The following is a 21,793-nucleotide window of genomic DNA, read 5'->3' on the forward strand; positions in this document are numbered from 1 at the left end:
TGCTTGCCTGCCATGATGGTCTGCACTGGAAGAGTAAGCCAAACACACTCTCCCTTCTGTAGGTTTCCTTGGCCATGGCGTTTTAGCACAGCACGAGAAAGTGACTAATGCAAGGAGGCAGAGTGCAGGCAGAATGCCCAAAGACAGACCATGTAAGAGTCACTGGGCTGAGGAGACAGGGCAATAGCGGGGCCCTTGTCTACCATGAAAGATGCAGTGGGTCTGATGTCGGCACCATGGGGAGGAGGAGAGAGGAGCAAATCCCTGTAAGCTCGCCTTACCTGCCTCGCACCTACCTAAACTGCAACCACTACATCCCTCAGCACACTCAGCCCACTGAGTCCAACTCGACAACTAGGTCTACGTCAGCACTTACTCCAGCAGTCCTCTCAGGTATCTGGTTGGAGCCTCTGAATGCTGCCCTCACAGCTGAATGCCTAGTGCTGCCGTCAACACACCCATCTGCTCAATCCTATTCACCGTCAGAATCTCCATTTCTCTTTCCATTTTCACGTATCAAGTGTATGTGTGGGTTGTGGTGGGGGTGGGGGTGGTGATGCATGCATGTGGCAGTCTGAGGAGAGGTGGTGATTCATGAGTGTGACAGTCCAAGGTGACACTGCAAATTGTCCTCAATGCTCCTCCACTTTATTCACTAAGGCAGATCACTCAAGCAAACCCAGAGCTCGTCAATTCCGCTAGTCTCCCTAGCTAGATTGCCTAAGGATTCCCTGGCTATTCCTCCCAAGCCTGGAATTACAAGTGGGCCTCCAAGGCCACCTGTGACTTACATGATTCTAGCAAGCACTTTAACCGTTAAGCCATTTTTCTAGCTCAGAACCATGATTTCCACTCCACACTCCTTATTGGACTTTCAAAACAGCTACTTGTCTGAATTACCTTCTATTTTTAATTCATTCTGCAGAACAAATGTACTTGCCTTTATCAACCGTCTTTGAGGCAGGCACTAATCAGTTCAATTCACCTATTTGCCAATCTGGACTGGTCTACCTTCATTTGATCACGATCAATTCCAGAAAACAAGCTAAATAAGAAGGAAGGAATTCCACAAAAACATGAGAGAAGAGTTAGCGCTTAAGAGATCAAAGAGCTGTTAGGATGTCCACAAGGAAATGGTGTATGCTGACAGTTCTTGTTCCCTCAAGGCCATAAGGAAGCTCAGCAGGGAGAAGCATGTGCTGCACAAGTCAGGCAGCCTGAATTTCATCCGTGGAACCCATGTAAAAGTAAGGAGAACTGACTCCATCAAGTTGTCCTCTGACCTCCACAAGCACTCTATGGTAAGCACATGCCCACCCCCCAGTGGTGGACTGGAGAAAAGGAGGATTAGGTGGGAAGGGAGAAGGGAGATGGAATGGAGGGAGAGAAAGAAGGGGAAGACAGCTGGAATTCAAGAGCATTAAAGGGCAGTATGGAAACAGTACAGTGGAAACTTCCTATAGACAGGAAAGCAATCCCAATGAAGTCTCTAAATAATGAGGGAGACAGACACCTCCTGACTGTCTCTTGTTATTAAACGAAGCTCCCAGTGCCAGAACTGGGTTTCATTGAATTGAATTGTCCGAAAGTGTTCCATGGAAATTCCCAAACAACCCAGGCTGTGGCAACGACAATAGGTTGCTCTCCATTCCTGAAGACAACACCCACACAACTCTGGAGGTAGAGCTGGTGCCTACACAGAACCTTTGCCCCAATATTCTAGTGTCGATGACATGGAAAGGCACTCTGCTGGCTACCGAAAGAGAAAAGTAAACACCAACCCAACTACAAAACCTTTGCTCTACAATCTGTCCTACCTGTAAAATATGCTAGGGCAAAGGTGTCACAAACCTTGCGGGAGTAACCAACCCATGTCTGATTTGATTTAAGGCCCACTCCATGAGACGGAACCCATTCCTGACATTGCTTGGGTGGCCAAGAACCAAAGTCTAGATAGTCCAGAGACCTGGGGCAAAACTAAATACTACTACTGGTCTTTAAAGGAAAACGTAACAATAGAACAAGTCTAATGCATCAGTGCCTTATTCAGCCATCATCAGAGATGCGTCCTCCTGAGGCAGACGGGAACAAATGCAGAATACTTCAGCCAGACTCCTGAATGTGTGAACGAGAGTCTCTGATTCTAGTGCCTTCTCTTCGACTCTTTCGTTTCGTTTGTCTGTTATCTTGTTTTATCCAACTTTGACATGATGGTTTTTGTTTTATCTTATTGTATTTCATTTTATTATGTTGGGTTGTCATCTCCTAAATGCCTGTTCTTTTCCAATAAGAGAGAGAGAGAGAATGGATCCAGATGAGAGAGGAGGTGGGGAAGAACTGGAAGAAGAGGGAGGGAAACTGTATTAAGTTATATGGTATGAGAAAAGGATCTATGTTTAGTAAGTGTGAGGGGTGGGGGCCCTAACTACATACATTAAAGGACATTATGGTTTCTAGGGAGTGACTTCTTGTGAGACTTTTGTAATTGATGCCTGAGAGAAAAAGAAGACAACAACAGAAGACTAGAAAGCGGCCTCCCGGCCGGGCAACTGTGTCAAATCCAGTTACTCTAAAGACATGAGTCCAGCCTGGAAAGTGGAAACTTGGATGTGGCAGATACACTGCCTCTCGTTCTTTGAAGTCTTGCCAAAGTCTCGGTGAAGATCTAAATTAGCAGTTTAGCCTCTGCAGGCTTCGGTTTCATTATTTTTCCTCCAAAGGAGATTCACTTGGGTTAACTTACTTCTCCAACTAGTGGACTTCTACAATTTCATAAACAGTTAGGTTTCTGTTTCTGGGGCTGGGATTGAACCCAGGGCCTCGTACGCCTCATATACGCTAAGTACACGCACCCTGCTACACCCTCAACCTCGCAATCTAGATTTTTAAAAGATAAATGTCAAACAAATAAAAATTGTATTGACGAAATAAAATCAAAGAATCACAACAGAAGACAAGTGCTGAGGAGACCCCGGATCATGACAAGTGTTGGAATGTGTGTCTGTCTGTCTGTGTGCTGCATCTTCTTAACCACAGAACCCTGCCTCCAGTCCGCAGATGTGTTTCTTAAACTAAGAAGGAATCAAGCAAGAAAAGAAAAATAAGCTGAAAGCTAGAGGAAAAGTCAGTCAACTTTTTTTTTTTTCTTTTTTTTCGGAGCTGGGGACCAAACCCAGGGCCTTACGCTTGCTAGGCAAGCGCTCTACCACTGAGCTAAATCCCCAACCCATCAGTCAACTTTTCTTGAACGCTTACCATACCAGCTTGAATTCTGCAAAGATAAACACAGTTCCTATCTAGAGGAAATAAATGCATACTTAATAGAATGCATGGCTTAAAGCAAACTGTGCTAAGCTAATTCCGTGTTAAGAGACTATTTCTCTCTTACTAATAAACTATCTTTGGAAAACACCCTGGACCTGTACATTGCAGATGAACCAAAAACAGAAGAAAGCTTAAGCCCAAGATAGGAGGTCAGACATAATCCCAGCCCCAGGCACAGACCATGTGTTCTCTGCATACAAGGAAATAGCAAACACAACAGCCACAGCTCTCTGTCTCTTGGAAAAGCCTGGAGGATATGGAAAGAGGCAGGGCACTAGAGATGGGCAAATACTCATGTTTTTAAAGAAAAAGGAACGGGACCTGAACACTATAAACCAGTAGATTAAGCACAGACTACTCAGAATTCTACAGCCAATGCTTAAGCTATGAAATAGACAAGAAGACAGGCCCTGAGTGGATTCATCATGAATAACAAGTCCCAATTAATAGAATTATTTACAACTTAAACTAGGAGCACAGCAAAGACACTTTTTGCTGCACAGTGACAGAGTATGACACAGACACCAACTGCTCAAGCATAAGGTGAGGATGAACTAGAGACAGGCGGAACCCATTGACCAGCAAACAGTATCAACACTCAAAAGAAACTTCTCTACCTTAACATTGACAAGCTCCCTCTCATCCAAGGAATTTAGACCGGGATGGAGATTATTTAGGTAGTACAGAGTAAGAGCAGCACACTGAGGGGCCACATTAAATAACCTCTCATGTTCTTTCCACTCTGAGCATTTCCTTCCCCAGGTGCAATATTTAACTTGTCTCAGCGGGATTTTTAAAAGTGAAATGTACCTTTGAGCAACATAGTTCCTGCCTGGCAACTAGCAAGATTATCCTAGGCTGTTCTGTACTTCCTTAATGACCTGGTGCAGTTACAGTGACAGTAATCAGAGAAGTCTTAAAGTCTAATTGCACAAGATAGCAAATTTAGGAACATGCAATTTAATCACAAGTAAAGGCTCCAATACATGCACTCCCAAAAACGCTGGTACTGACTTTAAGCAGCAATATAAGCTATGAGTTTTTTCAGGTCTCTCTCTCCTGTGTCAGTGTGCAGTGTGTGTGTGTGTGTGTGTGTGTGTGTGTGTGTGTGTGTGTGTGTGTGTGTGTGTGAACATGCCATGTATGTGGTGGGTACTGCTACATTGTGCATGTATGGCCAGAAGACTTTAAGCAGCAATATAAGCTATGAGTTTTTTCAGGTCTCTCTCTCTCTCTCTCCTGTGTCAGTGTGTGTGTGTGTGTGTGTGTGTGTGTGAACATGCCATGTATGTGGTGGGTACTGCTACATTGTGCATGTATGGCCAGAAGAACTTTGGGAGCCACCTGAATGTGGGTTCCAGGGTTGAAATTGGATTGCCAGGCGTGCACGGAGAGCACGTTTACTTGCTGATACATTGTGGGGCCCTGCTCTATACCCCATGCTGACCTCAAACTCACTATATACCCCAGGCTAACCTCAAACTTGCCACCATATCCTGATGTTCTGTAGTTTCTGTGTGGAGGTCTTATTTACTTTGGGTTAAATGCCTAAGTATTTTACGGTTTTGTTGTTTTTAATAAATACTTTAACATTTTCTGTGTTACTATGCACAGAGATGCAGTGGAGTTTAGGAGTCTGACCTCACAGCCTACACCTCCTGCGACATCAGTGACAGCATCTGATTCATGAAGACTCTACCTCATCCCTGTCTAGGAACGAGCAACTTCAGTTGCATTAGTATTTAATTGTCAACTTTAGATTCGGAAAAAAAGGAAAGTTACTGACTTTTCCATTCTTCAGTATTTACATGAATTATCTGCCGCTGAAGGCATATGGGTAACTAGCTCGTATATCTTAGCTTCTTTAACAACAAGATTTTGAGTAAGATTTTTCCATATCACAATCAGATGTTGAATAGTTGAGGATTAGACAACAGCCATGGCCTTAGAACAGGAGCCAGGCAAGAGCACACACATGACCTCAGCGCCCAGATGAAGGCAGGAGGCCGGCGTAGGAGCCATGATTATCCTCATTTACACAGTGAGTTGCTGGCCAGCCTGGACCATGGGAGGGAGGCTGTCTCAAACACAGTCTGGTATGGTTGTACATGCCTGTAATTCTGGTTCTTAGGAGGGAGAGGTGAGAGGAACCATGCAGCTTTGAAGCCAGTCTGATTTACACAGCATTTATAAGCCAGTCAAGGCTATAAAATGACACACACACACACACACACACACACACACACACACACACACACCCTTCAAAATACAGAACTCAGGCTAGAGAGATGGTGCAGTGGTTAAGGAAACTTGGATTTCTTCTGGGGAACTTAAGCTCAGCTCACAGCACCCACACTGGGTGACTGAAAATGGCCTGTAACTTAAGCTACAGGAGATCCAATTCCCTCTGACTTCCAAGGCTACCCTCACACATGTGGCACACACGACACAAAGACACAAATAAATTAAATCAAAATAGATCTTAAAAACAAAGAAACTGGGCTAGAGAGATAGGTCAAATGTTAAAAGCACTGACTCCTCTTCCAGAGGTCCTGAGTTCAATTCCCAGCAACCACATGGTGGCTCACAACCATCTGTAATGGAATCCGATGCCCTCTTCTGGTGTGTCTGAAGACAGCGACAGTGTGCTCATATACATAAAATAAATAATTCTTTTAAAAAAAGAAACAACACAAGATAGACTATAATATGTTATGATTGTATACACAAAAACATTTAATCTCTGTATGATCTTATAACTTATTTTCACTGGGAAAAATTTCTAAACTTTGACCCTTAATGTATTTTTTTGAGAAAAAACCCTAAGGCATTGTATTAACACTTAACATGATCTGATAATAATCACACTAATCTGAACATTTTCTCCATTTCATCACTAGAGGACACCCCGCCTGTGTGTACATGGCTGTCTGACCCCTCGCCTGGTGGGAGGGAGACTCTTGCACTTCCCTGCTATGAGAGGCTAAGAGCATAGGGAAGCGGAGTCTGAATCGGCTTGGTTTTTCTTTTATTTATTTCTACCACTGGACTTTAAGGAGAAGGGAGGAGGGAGTATGGCTACAGCTGAGACTGACCGTGGACTGAGGGCGGATGGCTGAAGCTGGCTGTTGTCATTATACCACATTCTACCCGTGCAATCAACTTGCTTGTTTGTTTGTGGTATTTTGAGAGGTTTCATATGACCCAGGTTAGCCTCAAACTCACTATGTAATTGAGGCCGGCCTTGAATGTTTGCTTGCCAAGTGCTGGATTTATGGGTGAGCACCATCAGGACAGGCTTGCAATCATACCTGACTTAAAAAGTTCACAGGCCTGTCTTGGTGGTGCACACTTTTAGTCCCGCACTCTGAAAACAGAGACAGGTATATTTTTGTGAGATTAAGGCCAGCCTGATCTACATAGTGACTACCAGACCACCCAAGGCTACACAGTGAGATCCTGTCTCAAAAGTAAGTAAATACATAGAAATAAAAGTGTTTTATTCACAATTATAAATTTTTAGCCTCTAACCATGAGAAAAATTCAGTAACAGTAAAACCTGCAGATGACTCACCGGACATTTTCTGGTCTGAGTTTATCAAGAACCATGTCTATCAAGTCGGGTCTAAATTCTTCCAGTAAATATTCAGCTGTGAGCACTCCATTTAGGGGATAATACTTTGAAAAAGTAAAGTATAAATGATTAATATTTGAAGACTATCACAGACCTTATTAACATAAGCAGATATATAATATAATACAATATACCACATTTATTATTTTATATGCCCCTTGTTAGCAAGGTTCTGTCCCCTACCACACCTTTCTCTTTGGCATGTAGGGGACTAAACCAGGGCCCTGTGCATACTAGGCAGACCTTCCTCAAGTCTTCCAGGGCCGACCTGCCCCATCATTAAGTCTCATGCGTGATGATTCTGCTAAGTACACTGCCAATCTTCATACATACTTACGTTACTGAAACTAAGATAAGTTGTTCTGGGTGGGGTGGAGATGTAGGATCTTATTCTGTAGCCCAGGCTGGCCTGGAACTCAAAATCCTACCTCAGCCCTCTCCAAGCCTGAGCCACCACATCTGGCTCTCATACTTCCTTTGAAGAAAAACTACAGCCTATCTGGTTAAACACTGACACTTGCTATGAAGAAAATTGATAATGAAATACTGACACCTAGAGGATTTTTAATATACAGTTCACAAGCTTTTATAAACTATTCTCTCAAATTTCTAGGAATAAAAACCAGACATTTACAAAGCTGTAGAAAGAAAGGGATTGTATTCTGGCTCCTGGACAAACTATTACAGAAGCTTCTGTCGTTGCTTTAGTAATTTCTGAAATTCAGAGATGGACTGGTTCATTATGAAACCTTGGACAGCTTTTCTAGATATGCTTCATGTACTGGGGGCAAAAGGTAGAAAGACACAGCTCTCTGGGAATATGCATTGTAAGTGGCACAATAAAAAAAAATGATGTCGGGCTGGGGATTTAGCTCAGTGGTAGAGCGCTTACCTAGGAAGCGCAAGGCCCTGGGTTCGGTCCCCAGCTCCGAAAAAAAGAACCAAAAAAAAAAAAAAAATGATGTCATATTAATAATAGGTACTGTGAAGGAAATAAGAGAAGCTGAGGCAGGGGCATTGTTTCCATTTGGGAGGCCAGGGAAGATCTTCTTGAAAGCCATCTATGATAAGGAGATGCAAACGTCAGAGACGTATTTCACATACAGTCAACAGCGAGTGCAAAATGCACAGCCAATCTGATGGTACAAGCCTGTCACAACAGCCGCTCAGGACGCTGAGGCCGGAGGACTGTAGTTCAAGGCCTTCCAGAGCTACAAAGTGAGCTCAAGACCTAAGCAACTCAGTTAGAGTGTTTTAAGACAGCAGTACAGCCCACCAACCCTGTAAGAGGCCATGGCGTCAACTGCTACTGCTACAGTATAGAAGGGAGGGTGCTATGATTAATGTGTGGAAACTAGTCAGAAGACTATTACAGCTAGAGCGTGAACATGGGACTAGAAAGGGAGGCTGCAGAGTGGCTAGGAATGTGGCCAGCCCGCATAAGGCCTTGTAGTTGATAAAATAAATAATTTTAAGGTGTATGCCTTTAAAAAATATCACTTAAGTGAGAAAAATAAGGTACTGTGGAGAATAGAGGAAGGAGACTGTGACGGTACCAAGAGTAAAAAGAGCTCAAACTAAAGCTGCAAAATGGGACATGGGGAAACAGATGATATAAAATGTCTACAGAGGGAGCACTGGACAGATGCTGGAGAACTGAAAGCGCGGCCAATAAGCAAAGCACCCACTGTGGTGTTGTGAGTGAAAATGGCCACCCACACAGGCCCATAGAAAGTAGCACTATTAGGAGGTGTGGCCTGGTGAGGAAGTGAGTCAATGGGGGTGGGCTCTGAGGTTTCAAATGTTCAAATGGACTAAACCTCTGAACTGTAAGCTACCCCAATTAAACGATTTCTTTCATAAGAGTTGCCGTGGTCACAGCAATAAAGCTATAACTAAGATAGCCCCTCTGATGAAAATACTACAGAAAGTAATTTTTAGGATAAGGAGCAGTAACATTCTAAATTTATCTCATTATCAAAGGTTTCCCAGTGCTAAAATACCTGAAGTTTTGTGAGTCCCAATTTGTAACATTTGTGTAGCACTGAAAGTTACATGGAGGATCTGAAAGATTCTGCACACCAGGACAGGTGACAGGAAAATCAACTTACGTGCAATTTCCCTGCAATCTTAGATGTGTAGCCTCGTGGCCTCTCTTTATCTTTAAACCTGAAAGCGACAGCGTTCAAGTCCTAGAGCAGAAAGGTAACCATAGATGTAAGCCAATTGTTCAGAAATAGATTTTTAGTGTTTCGTTTGAACTATAGACTTTGTACTCCAATTTTACCATCACTACACTTAGGAAAACTGGCAGTAGTTGATTTAGGAATGTATAAGACATGGAAAAACATAAACTTATCAACATGGGCTTAAAATAAGTAAACAATTCTAAACAAAAATAAACAGGCAATCTGAGAGGTGCCATGCCTGGGCATGAGGGCACACGTTTGGAATTCTAGCACTTCAGGAGGTTGAAGCAGGAGGATTAGACGTTCAAGCTGGCCTGGATGGCGCAGCAAAAATTATGGTTTTTGGGTTTGTTTTTTTTTTTTTAAAGGTTCTACTACCTACCACTAGTCAAGGAGTCAGAAAACTGTGAAACCCAAAACTTCCAGTATGACGACTTAAGGGCCTGTTGCTGCCACGTTAGAAATCACTGTCATAATTTCCACAGGTATATACATTACATTTTTGCCAAGTGTAATAGGCTGTTCCTTGGGCTGGGACCTAATGTGCACTAAGTCTACCGCGGGATCTACAGCACCAGTGGAAAAGAGCTACCTGATCCAAAATACATCTCAGAATTTTGATATCTCTTTATATTTAAAGTATTTCTTTAATCCATTTTAAAAGAAGCTTTTAAAAGTTTTAAACAGAGCCAGGCTGTGGTGTCTCATGCCTTTAATCTCAACACTCTGGAGGCAGAGACATGTGGATCTCTGAGTTCAAGGCCTGCCTGGTCTACAAAGCTAGATCCAGGACAGCCAGGACTGCACAGAGAAACCCTGCCTTAAAAAAAAAAACAAAACACAAATAATAATAATAAATAAAAATAATAAAGTTGGAAAGACAAATACTTCTGGTTCATATATTTAACAAAAAAAAAAAAAAAAAAAAAAAAAAAAAAAAAAGCCAGCTATGATGATCTAAGCCTTTAATACCAGCACCAGAGAAGAAGAGGCAAGGGGGGAGCCTGTGGATTCGAGGCCAGTCAAGTTTGTATGGTGAGATGTAAACTGTCTCAGAAAAGGGGTGGGGGTGGGGCTTTCTATGCATATAATAAAATCACTTTGAAGAATATAATTATTATACATGAAACGATTTATTGTTTCTTTTACACTTTTATCACCAGATCTAAAGTGAACAGATTCTATGCAGCTTTGGGTAGAGAGTGACAAAGCCCTGAAAGGTGCTAGCTTTCGTCCTCAAGAGGAAACACGGTACCTCAGCCCTACCTCAGGCCCCAGCTAACAAATCCACAGCAACACTTAAGCCTGAATGAATACAACTGTGCACTGCAACACTCTAGGCTTTAATTAGGGAAACAGAGGTTTAACTGGGCCTTACGGTAGTTTACATAGGTTTGTGGAAAATAGATGCCTTAAGAAAAATTTTGGTGAAACAAAAGTACCTTGCACTCTTGGAAAACCCATTCTTGAGGTCCTTCAGCACGTAGCTTCTGAATGTATTGAAACATGTGCAAAATTATATCTTCAACATGTACTGGAAAAAAGGGGCACACTTAAAAACCATTCAGTCCTTGAATCCTTCAAGCACGGGCTCACTCCTAAGATAAGTCAGGTTAAATGGAGATAGTCCCTTTTAGAACACGGAGAGTCCTCATCTCCCTGAGCCTGGTTGTAATGTCCCACACACAGCCCTCTGGACTCAGGGACATTTGACAGAACAGACATTGGGGCAGTAAATGAAAAGCCACACACACATTTTACCAATATAACATAAAGCCGATTGTTAAGAGAAAAGGGTTATGACAAGCAAAGGTCAGGCTCCACATGAGAACTACAATGGATAAAGCATGTGAATTAGAGTGTTACAGTTTTTTTCTACCACATGAGAAATTAAAAATAAATCAAATTAATACTTACATAACCCTTCTTCAGTTAAGTCCACATTAATGATAAAAAACATAAAACCTCGGGCTCCTTCCTTCTGTCCCCCAACCAGGGTGTTTACCCAGCCTGCAACATTCAAAGAAAAGGACAATGTAATTAAATATGTACATGAAGTGCTCTACCGCACACACACATAAGTAAAAACTGTGTTTATTACTATGTGTGCATGGAGTATGTGTGTGGTACACACACGTCAGAACAAGGGTAGAGATCAAAGACAACTCTGCAGAGTCAGTTCTATGCTTCTAACTCTACAAACCTGGGTCATTCAGCTCTGATGGGACATTATTTAAAGGTTCACACAGGTCCTGAGAGAGCTTTGGAAATCATCTCCTGCCTAGATTCTAAACCTTTCTGATCTAATGGATTGAAGTAGATAAATCACAACATGTAAAGATATGACTAGGGGGGAAAAAATCCATCATGAGCTTTTCTTTATTGTTTTGAGGCAGTTTCAGTGTGTGGCCTAGCCTGGTCTTGACCGATGGATGTAGCCCAAGCTGGCCTTGAACCAGTGATCTTTCTGACTGAGAAAAGTGGGATTGCAGGGATATGCACTGAATGCAATGGGGTTTTTACTCTTTTTTAAAAAAGATAGATTTATTTATGTATTTATTTATGTTTGTATTTATTTATTTATTTAATGTATATGGGTACACTGTCACTCTCTTCAGACACATCAGAAGACGGCATCGAATCCCATTACAGATGGTGGAGAGCTACCATGTGGTTGCTGGGAACTGAATTTAGGACCTCTAGAAGGGCAGTCAGTGCTCTTAACCACAGCCATGTCTCCAGCTGGCTTTTAGCTTTTTGGCCTCTTCATCATTTACAGCTGAGTACATGGCTCAAGAGTAGAGCACTTGCCCAGCATGCACAAAGGTCTGGGTTCAATTCCAACATGTCTGATGGTAACTTTCAAAGTAGCTCACAATCACTGATCAATAAATACTCCAGGGTAAAACAGAGTTGTGAAAAGGAGCCGAAAACAAAAAGCAGAGCACACGCTGATGAAGACCACCTTACTCAAGACCCCAACAGTGCCTTCCAAAACCCTTCCTTCCTAGATGACCTGAGGGACCCGGGAAAACACAAGGGTTGCGGGGTTACCACACTCAGAAGGTGCCGCCCAAAGACACTTACCCTTTGACTTGAGCTCTGACAACAGGCTTCCAGGACCTTCATGCCCGATCAGATGACCGAGATAATGACCGGGATTGGATTTGTAGTACTGTTGAAGGTCTGGTATGGGAAATGTCACATAAAGATTCCTAATATCCTTAATGGGTACTATTTTATAAAGTTGCTGGGGAGAAAAAAAAGGACAAATCACAGAATACTGGTTAAAATAACTTTTACTGGGTGAAATACTAATAATGAAGAGTACTGATTCTGGTCAATCAGACTGCAAAGAAATGACCACAAACAGGGAAAGGAATCGGGTTCTCACTCAGGGCACTTTTTATTTGGGCTAAGTGATGTGGGCTTGGTGCCCTAGATCCTGAGACTGCCTTGGATACTTGCCTTCTGGCACTCGTAACACTTTTAATAGCCTGCCAAGGTCACAGCTACCAAACTATTCTTAGCATGCAGAGACCAAAACTTACTGCTGTATTTTCATTGATACACATTCCTAACACATATAAAATTGATTACATTGTTATGACGATTATGTTCACAATGAAAAATAACAGAAATGTGTGCACTTACTTTAAGATGTTCTTCTTGGAAAGGGTGCTCAGGAAATTCAGGCAAAGGGACATTTTTATTCTCTACTTCAGAAAATAACTTCACCACCAGATTAGTCAGGTCATCTAAAGATTCTACAAGAAACAAAGATAGAAAGCAGAATTTAATCAACCAGAACTTGAAGTACAGACAGAAATTAAGGCCTTAGGACCTTCTGAAATGTCTTATGGCTTTAAAAGAAAAGACTGAAAAAAAGAAAAGAAAAAATCCCTGTATCCGGTAAAGGTGAAGCAGTCAGAGCCTGCCAGTGCCTACACTGCGTCAGAGGCTCCTGCACAACCCTGAGAACTATGTCACTCACAGTCCCTTCTGCTGCAGAGACAGTCTTCATAATGTATTTCCTCACACATATATTATCCACATAGACTTCTGGCAACAAATTCAAATCAAATAGCAAAGACAGCAGAACACTAGCTGTGTTCCTGGCTGCCTTGGAACCTACTTTGTAGACCAGGCTGGCCTGGAGTCACAGAGATCCACCCACCTGTCTCCTAAATGCTGGGAAGAAAGATGAACACCACCATAACCAGCTACTTAGCTGCCTTTAGAACCGTTTGCACAGCTAGGCAAAAGGCAGACCACGATTAATTGTTATATGACAAGTGGACTCAAAAATGATAAAATGCATTTGATGCAAGAGATGTCAGATGGCCAGACATGGAGGCATATACATATAATCCCACTGGCAGCCAACTTTGGAGGTTTCTGAGTTCTAGACCAGTCTGGGTTATTTATTATAAGTATTATAAGAAAAAGTATCAGAAGACATCTTTATGCATACGGTGATGGAGCACGGTGAGTTGCCAACTGCTTTGTCAACATCAAGTATTAGGGACAGTAAAGTCCTTCTACCAAGTGTGCTGGGACCCTCCAGTATTTCTGCCATTAAAGCATAAAACCACAGTGGGGCTTCTCTTTCTCTTAACATCTACTCACAAACACTTTGTCTGCATGTATGTGTGGTACCACATGCATGCCTGGTGCCCACAAAAGTCAGTAAAGATCCCTTGGAGCTGGAGTTATGGGTACCTGTGAGCTACTGTAGGGGTGCTGGGAACCCACCTCAGGTCCCCTGCAAGAGAAATAAGTGCTCTTAAGCACTGAGCCACCTCTCCAGACGCACAATGGAACTTTTTAAAGGTAAGGCATCTGAGGATACTGCTCTGCCTCACCTCCCAGAGCCCAGGGAACTGAGTCTAGTCTCTTCTACCTCTGTGACGTTCCTACTTGGCAACATTACATCATTACTTATTTGCTGAATGTTTGGATGGTATTTGCTGCTACAAACAGAGGAACAGCTACAGCGAAGCCAGAAAACAATGTTTTTGTCCCTTTGTAACAGAGACCCTTCCATACAGCTAATCTTCCTCTTGTCCCCAAAGGAAAAATGAATCATCTGTTGATCCTAGATCAGTGGTAGTTCCTTCTCACATCTCTCCCAGATCTCTCAACTCTACTGAGCTCAGTGCAGGAGCCAGCTGGGTTGGAAGTGACGTGTCCTGATCAGGAAAATGGAACATTACTCTATCACCGCCACGAAATCGAGAACACTGAGGTGCTTATGCTTCATTTAGCTAAAGCCATTAGTGTTTATCAAAACAGATGGACAGAAATCATGCGCTTTTTCTAAGATACAGAACAGTTTTTATGATCCTGGTTTCCAGGACTGAGTTCCTGTATACCTAGCAATAGTGAATATTTAGCCTACATATCTTTAGTAAGCAGTATCATGGTTTAGGTTACATTTATTAGTTACATTTACTTACATGTGAGTGGGCCTGCACACAGAGGCCAGAAGAAAATCTCCCAAGCTCTCTTCGTCACTTTACAAATTCAAAGTCAGATGTTTAGTAAAGTAAAAAACTCACTAGTTCACAGCCCTGCCTAAGAAGGCAGTGTATTTGGCCTTCCAGGTCAGGCTGTTGGACTCTATGCACTTTTAGTATCTGTTATTCCATTTTGTCTTGTAGCCAACCCAAACTTAATTTTAGGCCAGGCTCTCATTCATAATCTCAATGGCTGGGAGGCAGGGGCAGGAGGATTACCGCAAACCTGAAGCCAGGCTGCTCAATGCAGTGTGACCCTGCCTCACACAACAATTTCTGAAGGAAATTGCCTTCAGAAGGACTAGGGCAACTGAAAGCCCCATCTACCACCAGCGACACAGAACAGCAGCAACATCCAGAGGCAGCACTGCGCCAAGCAAGGCGAAGAGAAAACCCAACAGATTGACAGGAACGTGCGCTCACCGAACTACGCCTCCGCTCGGGATCCCCGCCCCCACCCCCCGGTCTCCTGTCGTGTGTTCATTTCCTGTGCAGATTCTGGACTGCTGTAAGGTCAGTCTGGCGCTCTTCGCCAGGTGCCCTTCCCTTCTCTTATATATTTAGAAAACGCACTCGTAATCTACATATTCTTCAGGTCTCCACTTAAAGCCCTCTAAACTTCTTTTTTTTTTTTTCTTTTTTTTTCTTTTTTTTTTCTTTTTTTTTCGGAGCTGGGGACCGAACCCAGGGCCTTGCAAAGCGCTCTACCACTGAGCTAAATTCCCAACCCCTCTGAACTTCTTTTTTGAAGACAGTTCGTTTAAAGTAAAATTCCCATCTGTTGATCATTTTCAAAACTATGAGCAGATAAACACCGTACCCATATCCTTCTAATACGTTGTAAATAGTCAAAATGGACCAAAACGAAACCACCCAATGATAGTTTAGTTCTTACCTCGACCTAAAACACAAATCGCCATCAGATTGGACGAATAATACGTAGAGTGAAATTTCAAGAGTTCTTCCCTTACATCGATGCCTTCTTGGTTGGGTCGAGTCTCTAGAGTATATTTGTTTCCTAAAAATGATTGAAAAGGTATTTCTTAGAAAAGGCAAAGTCTGTGAACTTTATATAGTTTCGTTATTACTGACATTGCTATAAGATGAACTAAAGAAACTAACATAAACATTAGCCAACTATGTTTGAACATGAACTGAATAAACAGGGCGGGTAATATTTACAGTGAAAACAGATTATTAATTTTATGTGTTTGTTTGTTTGTTTGTTTGAAGTAGAATATCTATGTAGCTTTGGCTGCCCTGGAATAAAATATGTAGACCAAGCTGGCCTTGAACTCAGGTCTGCCTACCTTTGTCTCTGAGTGCTGGGGTTAAAAGCACACCACTGACTATATTCAAATAGAACTTTCCATAAAAACCTAAAAATGGTATATGAAAGCTTTGCTTCTGGGCTAGCCATGGTAGCACACGCTTACAATCCTACCAGTTAGGAGGCTGAGGCAGACGAACTGCAGAGTCAGTTTACACAGTGAGTTTCAGGTCCACCTGGGTTAAACTGTTAGACTTTGTCTCAAACAACAGCATGCAAGTAAAAAACTGAAAAAAAGTCTAGAGGATATAGGTATTATGACCATTTTTAGACAAAATGAGATCCACTGGCTTCCACTCACACTCACGCTGGTTCTCAATTCCCTGTGCATCCTATAATTAACTGAACAGATTCACTAGGGAATCTTTGGGGAATTTACCAAGTTCCGTGTGGAAAGAAAAGAACAAATTTACTATTCTGAGAAGAAATATTAAATTTGTAATGTGAATTCTCATGGGTTTCATCTAAATTGGGAAAAATAGGATGCAGTGCTATTTTTGTACCTCTGAAGTGGTGTGCGTGGGGTATGCTGGTGGAAGCTCTCTTAGGAGAGTTAAGGTAAACTACATGTCAAAACCAGTGATGGTCTGAAATGAGACCTTGGATTAGGGACTGCTGCTGCAGGGAGGTGCAGGGAGGAATCCTGGCATACGCATACATCACGCAAAGTATTCCAGACGGTAAGAAATAAATACTATAGCTAGAAAGTAGTGAAAAAACACTGAACAAATGATCCTGTCGACCTTCTCCTACTGAAACATCCACATCTAGAGAGCAATGTGAATAGAGCCAAGAGGACAATTACAAACTCCATCTCCAGACCGCACTGTCCTAAGTCAGTGCTAATTTAGATGGGTCATTTGTACCAAATTAAAATGCCACTGCTCGGATCATGAATCCCACCTGGCTCTGCCAATACTAAAGCAAGCCCTAGCTCTGGACTACGGTCATCTTGTATCCTAGGTCTTCTGGGAGAAGGCCCTGCCTTGGCTGGCCTTTGGGGCAATGAGGAATTCTTGTCCTTGGGACTGGAGAGTCCCCAGACCCACATGGTGGCTCACAACTATCTAAAGCTCCAGTCTCAGGAGATCTGATACCTTTTTCTGAACTTGTTGGGTACTAGGCACACATATAGTATACGTATTATGCAGATAAAACACTTATACACACAAAATAAAATAAATAAGTAAAAAATTTAAGTCCTTTCATCTTGGTATTCTAATAAACCTGAATGATACTACAGTTTTTTATGCATATAAATTTTCCTAGAAAACTTAAAAGGGCAATTCCATCATAAATGGCTGAGTATACACACAAGTGTAAGATCTGTATTATTAAAAGAGGGCTTCAGGAGAAATCTCCCAAGGGCCATCACCAGGCACCTGTGCACTTGACTGATTCAGTTCTTTTTTAGTAAAATTTCTAGCTTTCCATAGCTATCCATGCCCGAAAGGAAAGCAGAGGTGAAAATGCAACTCAGCGCTGGATTACTCATTCAACAGGCATGAAGTTCTCTACCCAGCTTCATAAAAACAGAAAAATACACAAGCAAACAAACAAACAAATATTTTAGCAGGGCAGTAGTGGCATACACCTTTAATCACAGCACTTAGGAGGCAGAGGCAGGAGGATTTCTGAATTTGAAGCCAGCCTCGTTTATAAAAGAGAATTCTAAAACAGCCAGGGCTACACAGAGAAACTCTATCTTGAAAAAAACAAAACAAAAGGATATATATAGTATATATTATATACATACATATTGTGTATATAATATGTATTTTATATAAAAATGTAAATATAAATGGAAAAGCTTAGGAAATAGTAAGGATTAAGTCAGTTAAAAATATATGGAGTATTTATCCACAAGTGTACTGTGGTACTCAAAAAACAAGTTAGTTACCTCTGAAGGATGGCGGAAACCAACACGCCATTCTGAAAATTGGCAAGCGAACAGCAGGAATCCAGCATCTGCCCTGCTGTCACGCAGCAGTCGAGCTGCTGGCCCACGCCCACCATATACAGGAAAGGGAGATTTTTCTACTCACTGCAGGCAAGCTCATCAGCAGGGAGTAACAGAACTAAGACAAGGAGTAGGGAGGGTGACACTGAGGGTCAATATTTACTGTTTCACAGACAGACAAAGAAACACCACACGCCCAGTGGAAGAACATCCCTACCATAAAGCTGTCATGTTGAAAGTCAAGGGCAGGAAGCCGACCAGCCCAGCAGGAGCTCTGACTGGCCCAGTTGGCAGGAGCTGTGGCTGCAGTAGGCACTGTTTGAGGCTACAGATCACGGCTGGCACACCACTGAACATTTCCACTGAACTTTGTAAAGAATTCAGCTAGAGCACTGAGTGGCCAATCATCCTACGGATAACCCGTACTCCATCCACACATCACGCCCTACCTCTGTCTGTGACAGGGTTCCATGTGGACAGGTACCTTAAACTCTCTACGTAGCTGAGGACAGCCTTGTTTGAACTCCTGATCAAACCTCCACCTCCCAAATGCAGCAATGACAGGGCAGAGCATCACATGCTACCACAGGTTTTGATGTTTCCTTGCTACATAGGACACTTGATTCTAAGTGGCTTTTGGAAAGTGGCTTTGATCCAAATATCTGTGACAGCGGGGGAAGGACAGACTTTCAGCTACAGCAGCCTGAGGGGACTTGGACATCTGCCAGTCAGGGCATACATTTGGTGTTTCTTTGTCTCACTGGCTCAATAAATGGTTTTACAATGAGTGGAACACACTAGAACTCCAGTTCATGCTATATTCAGGGTGGAAGCTTTGCAACTAGATTTATATTTTTATAAATCTAATCAGATTTGGGGCAGAAGAAATGGCTCTGGAATTAAGAACCCAAGTTCTGATCTTAGCACCCACATCAGGCGACTCATTACTGCCTCTAATTCCAGTTTCAGAGGACCTGATACCTTCTTCTGGCTTCCAAAAGCACTCACACATATGGTGTACATAGAACACACAGATAAACACATAAATGATGATCAAAATGATCAATCTACATAAACATTATGTTTAAATTAATTATTCCACCGAGCATGGTGGCACATGTCTTCAGTTCCAGCACTTAGGAGGCGGAGGCTAGTGTACCTCTGTGAGTTCAAGGCCAGACGGGTGTACACAGTGAGTTCCAGGACAGCCAGGACTGTGTAGGGAAACATTCACTATGTCAAAACAAAAAAAATTAAAAGCTTAAAAAAAATTAATGATCCCTTTTAGAGTACTGATTTCTTTGTATTCTAATCTCTGTACTCAATATCCAGTAACAGCACCACACCTGCAACTGTGTGTGAACACCAGAGAGAAGAGTTAGGGTCAAAATGGATAAAGACCTAACTAAGACTTCTAGAAGACAACACAGGGGAAATGTCTTGCTATTGGCCATGGTAATGACTTTGATACATATCACAGATTCAAGCTGCATAAACAAAATAAGTGGGACTACATGAAATTAACAAACCTTTCCATAGAAGATCAAAGGCAACCAACAAAACGAAAAGACCACCCACGGCTAGTAAAAGATGTGCACAGTGCACATATGACAGAGAGCAACCGACATTTGCACAGAACTCTCACAACTCCAAGGCAGAGCGCAAGGAGCCTGATCAAATTATGGTCAGGGGAGGACAGACACAGCGGGGTATGCCTGTGACCTCAGCCTGGACTGCACAGTGAGTCTAAGGCCAGCGTAGACTACACGAACAACACACAACTGCAGTCACAGCACTCAGGAGGCTGAAAGACTCAAAACACCAAACAAAAAAATAGGTCAATAAATACACAAAACACTCTAGGAAAACATCACTAAATGTAGCCAGTAAGGCGGGAGGAAGAAGAAAAAAGAGATGATGATCTTGGAAAATTGTGCCTGACTTGACATCTGGGAAATCCTGGGTTTGCCTAGCTTCCTCACCTAAACTTTAACCCTGCTAGTGCAGACAATACCCTTCACACACTGAGAAATAAAAAAATAACTCGCTAACTGACAGACGAAGTAACCATGGCCCCATTTATAATCTCGGAACTTGTTGCATAAGATTACATAACAATTTAGAATAAACAACAATTAAGACATCCTCACCCACAGCAGAAGCACAGCCCCACCCATGGTCCTCCCACCCAGGGTCTTCCCAACTGTTCCTGTCCACCTAAGTGTCAAACAGGTCGTCCACTCTTTGACTTCTGCTTCATCTCCTTCCCAGGAGACTACACCCAGTTGCTCTCAGTCTCTAAGGGGTTACAACTGGAGCAATTAGTCACTTGAGAATAACCACAACTACACTTTGTCCTTTCCTGCTCCCAGACTGCCTGTTAAAATACTCAACTGCTCTCACTTTACTTTTGATGGACAGGGAAAACAAGAACCCACAATCAAATACCAAGCCAAACACAGAAGAACAAAAGCTTCCAATTTAAGAAGCTATAGAACTAAAGCCAAAGGTACATATGGAAAAAAGAAGAAAACCCATATGGATACCTATCAGGGATTCAGATTTAAAAAGAAATAATATGGTGGTCAGTTCTGCAATCCTACGACTTGGGAGGTCAGGGCGTGATAAAGCCAGCTGAGATACAAAAGTCCCTTTCTAAAAGGAAAGAAGGAAGGAAGGAAGGAAAAGGAAAGGAAAGAAAAGAAAAGAAAGGCTTGAAGAAGGGAGAGACTGAGGAAGGGAGGAAGGGAGATTTCTGTAAGAATACAATTAGGAAGCCACTATGCTGACCTCTCTAACTATAACTTCTACAATTCTATAATCAAGTCAATTTCTCTGGACCTATTGTATGTCTAGGAAGCAGTGTCTAAACTCAAAGACATTAATTTAGAAAATAAACAAATGTATAAGTATACTACACAATATATTATCATTGTTCTATATTTTATATTAACTAAGTATTTTAAAAGCACAATAACCTTTCTGGGTAACTGCTCGTAATTCCAGCACTAGGGAAGCTAAAGCACAAGGATTTGAAGTTTGAGGCTAGCTTGGGTTACAGGGCAAGATCCAGTTTCAAGGACAAAGAGCCAGTGTGCAGCTTAGTCGAGAATGTCTACACAGCACATCTGAAGTCTCAGAGAGTAACCGTGCACAGCTCCTAACTGTTCCACTCCCAAAACACGCAGACTCATACTTGAATGGATAAAAGCTGGGAAACAAATTATGAAAACACCGTGCAGGGAACCCATGAGACTCAAGGAGATCAAGGAACGCCACAGCTGACTGACGCATGAAGCTGACAAACCTGTCCCGAATTTGCTGAAGGGGTGCTTGGGATTCCCTGTAGCCTTTTCCAGCTGGAAGAGTCTCCAGGCATCATTCATCACATTCTTTTCATGCTCTGAATCGACAGCGTTCACCTCTCTGTCCTTACAACTTGCATCAAACAAGGGGCACAGGAAAAACTGGGCAAACCTAAAAACATAAAACAGAATTACGAACTTGAGAACTGAGACTTTAAAACAACAGCTTTTAAATGTTTTTGAAACCTTTTAGTTGATATGAATTACATAAGATCTGAAGAAATTAGGGTTGAGGATTTAGCTCAGTGATAGATTCACTTGCTAGAATGCATAAGACCAAAGGGGAAAAAATTAGGGCAGGGTGTGGTGATACACACCTTTAATCCCAGCAATCAGGAGGCAGATACTGAGTTAGAGGCCAGCCTGGACTACACAATCAATTCTCGGAAGCCAGGGACATAATGAGACCTTGTCTCACTTTAATGGGGGTTGGGAGGAGTACCATTGTTCTGAGAAAAGAAATAAAAAAGAA

At 42.3% G+C, this 21,793-nt stretch overlaps 1 protein-coding gene across 8 annotated transcripts in view; it reads right to left on the reverse strand.

Annotated features, from left to right (window-relative positions):
- Window positions 1–21,793, reverse strand: part of Ide (insulin degrading enzyme) — a 99,095-nt gene that overhangs the window by 35,229 nt on the left and 42,073 nt on the right. For all 8 annotated transcript variants that reach the window (XM_087638313.1, XM_087638272.1, XM_087638447.1 and 5 more), the window contains exons 4-11: window positions 21,264–21,433; window positions 15,562–15,684; window positions 12,802–12,914; window positions 12,235–12,397; window positions 11,065–11,157; window positions 10,590–10,681; window positions 9,070–9,150; window positions 6,899–7,002 (exon numbers count right to left, since the gene is read on the reverse strand). In XM_087638313.1, coding sequence (XP_087494439.1) covers window positions 6,899–7,002; window positions 9,070–9,150; window positions 10,590–10,681; window positions 11,065–11,157; window positions 12,235–12,397; window positions 12,802–12,914; window positions 15,562–15,684; window positions 21,264–21,433 — 939 coding nt within the window. The remainder of the gene's footprint in view (window positions 1–6,898; window positions 7,003–9,069; window positions 9,151–10,589; window positions 10,682–11,064; window positions 11,158–12,234; window positions 12,398–12,801; window positions 12,915–15,561; window positions 15,685–21,263; window positions 21,434–21,793) is intronic.

This window comes from Rattus norvegicus, chromosome 1, assembly GCF_021556685.1.
Source record: "Rattus norvegicus strain SHRSP/BbbUtx chromosome 1, alternate assembly SHRSP_T2T, whole genome shotgun sequence".
In the NCBI taxonomy this organism is placed as follows: domain Eukaryota; kingdom Metazoa; phylum Chordata; class Mammalia; order Rodentia; family Muridae; genus Rattus; species Rattus norvegicus.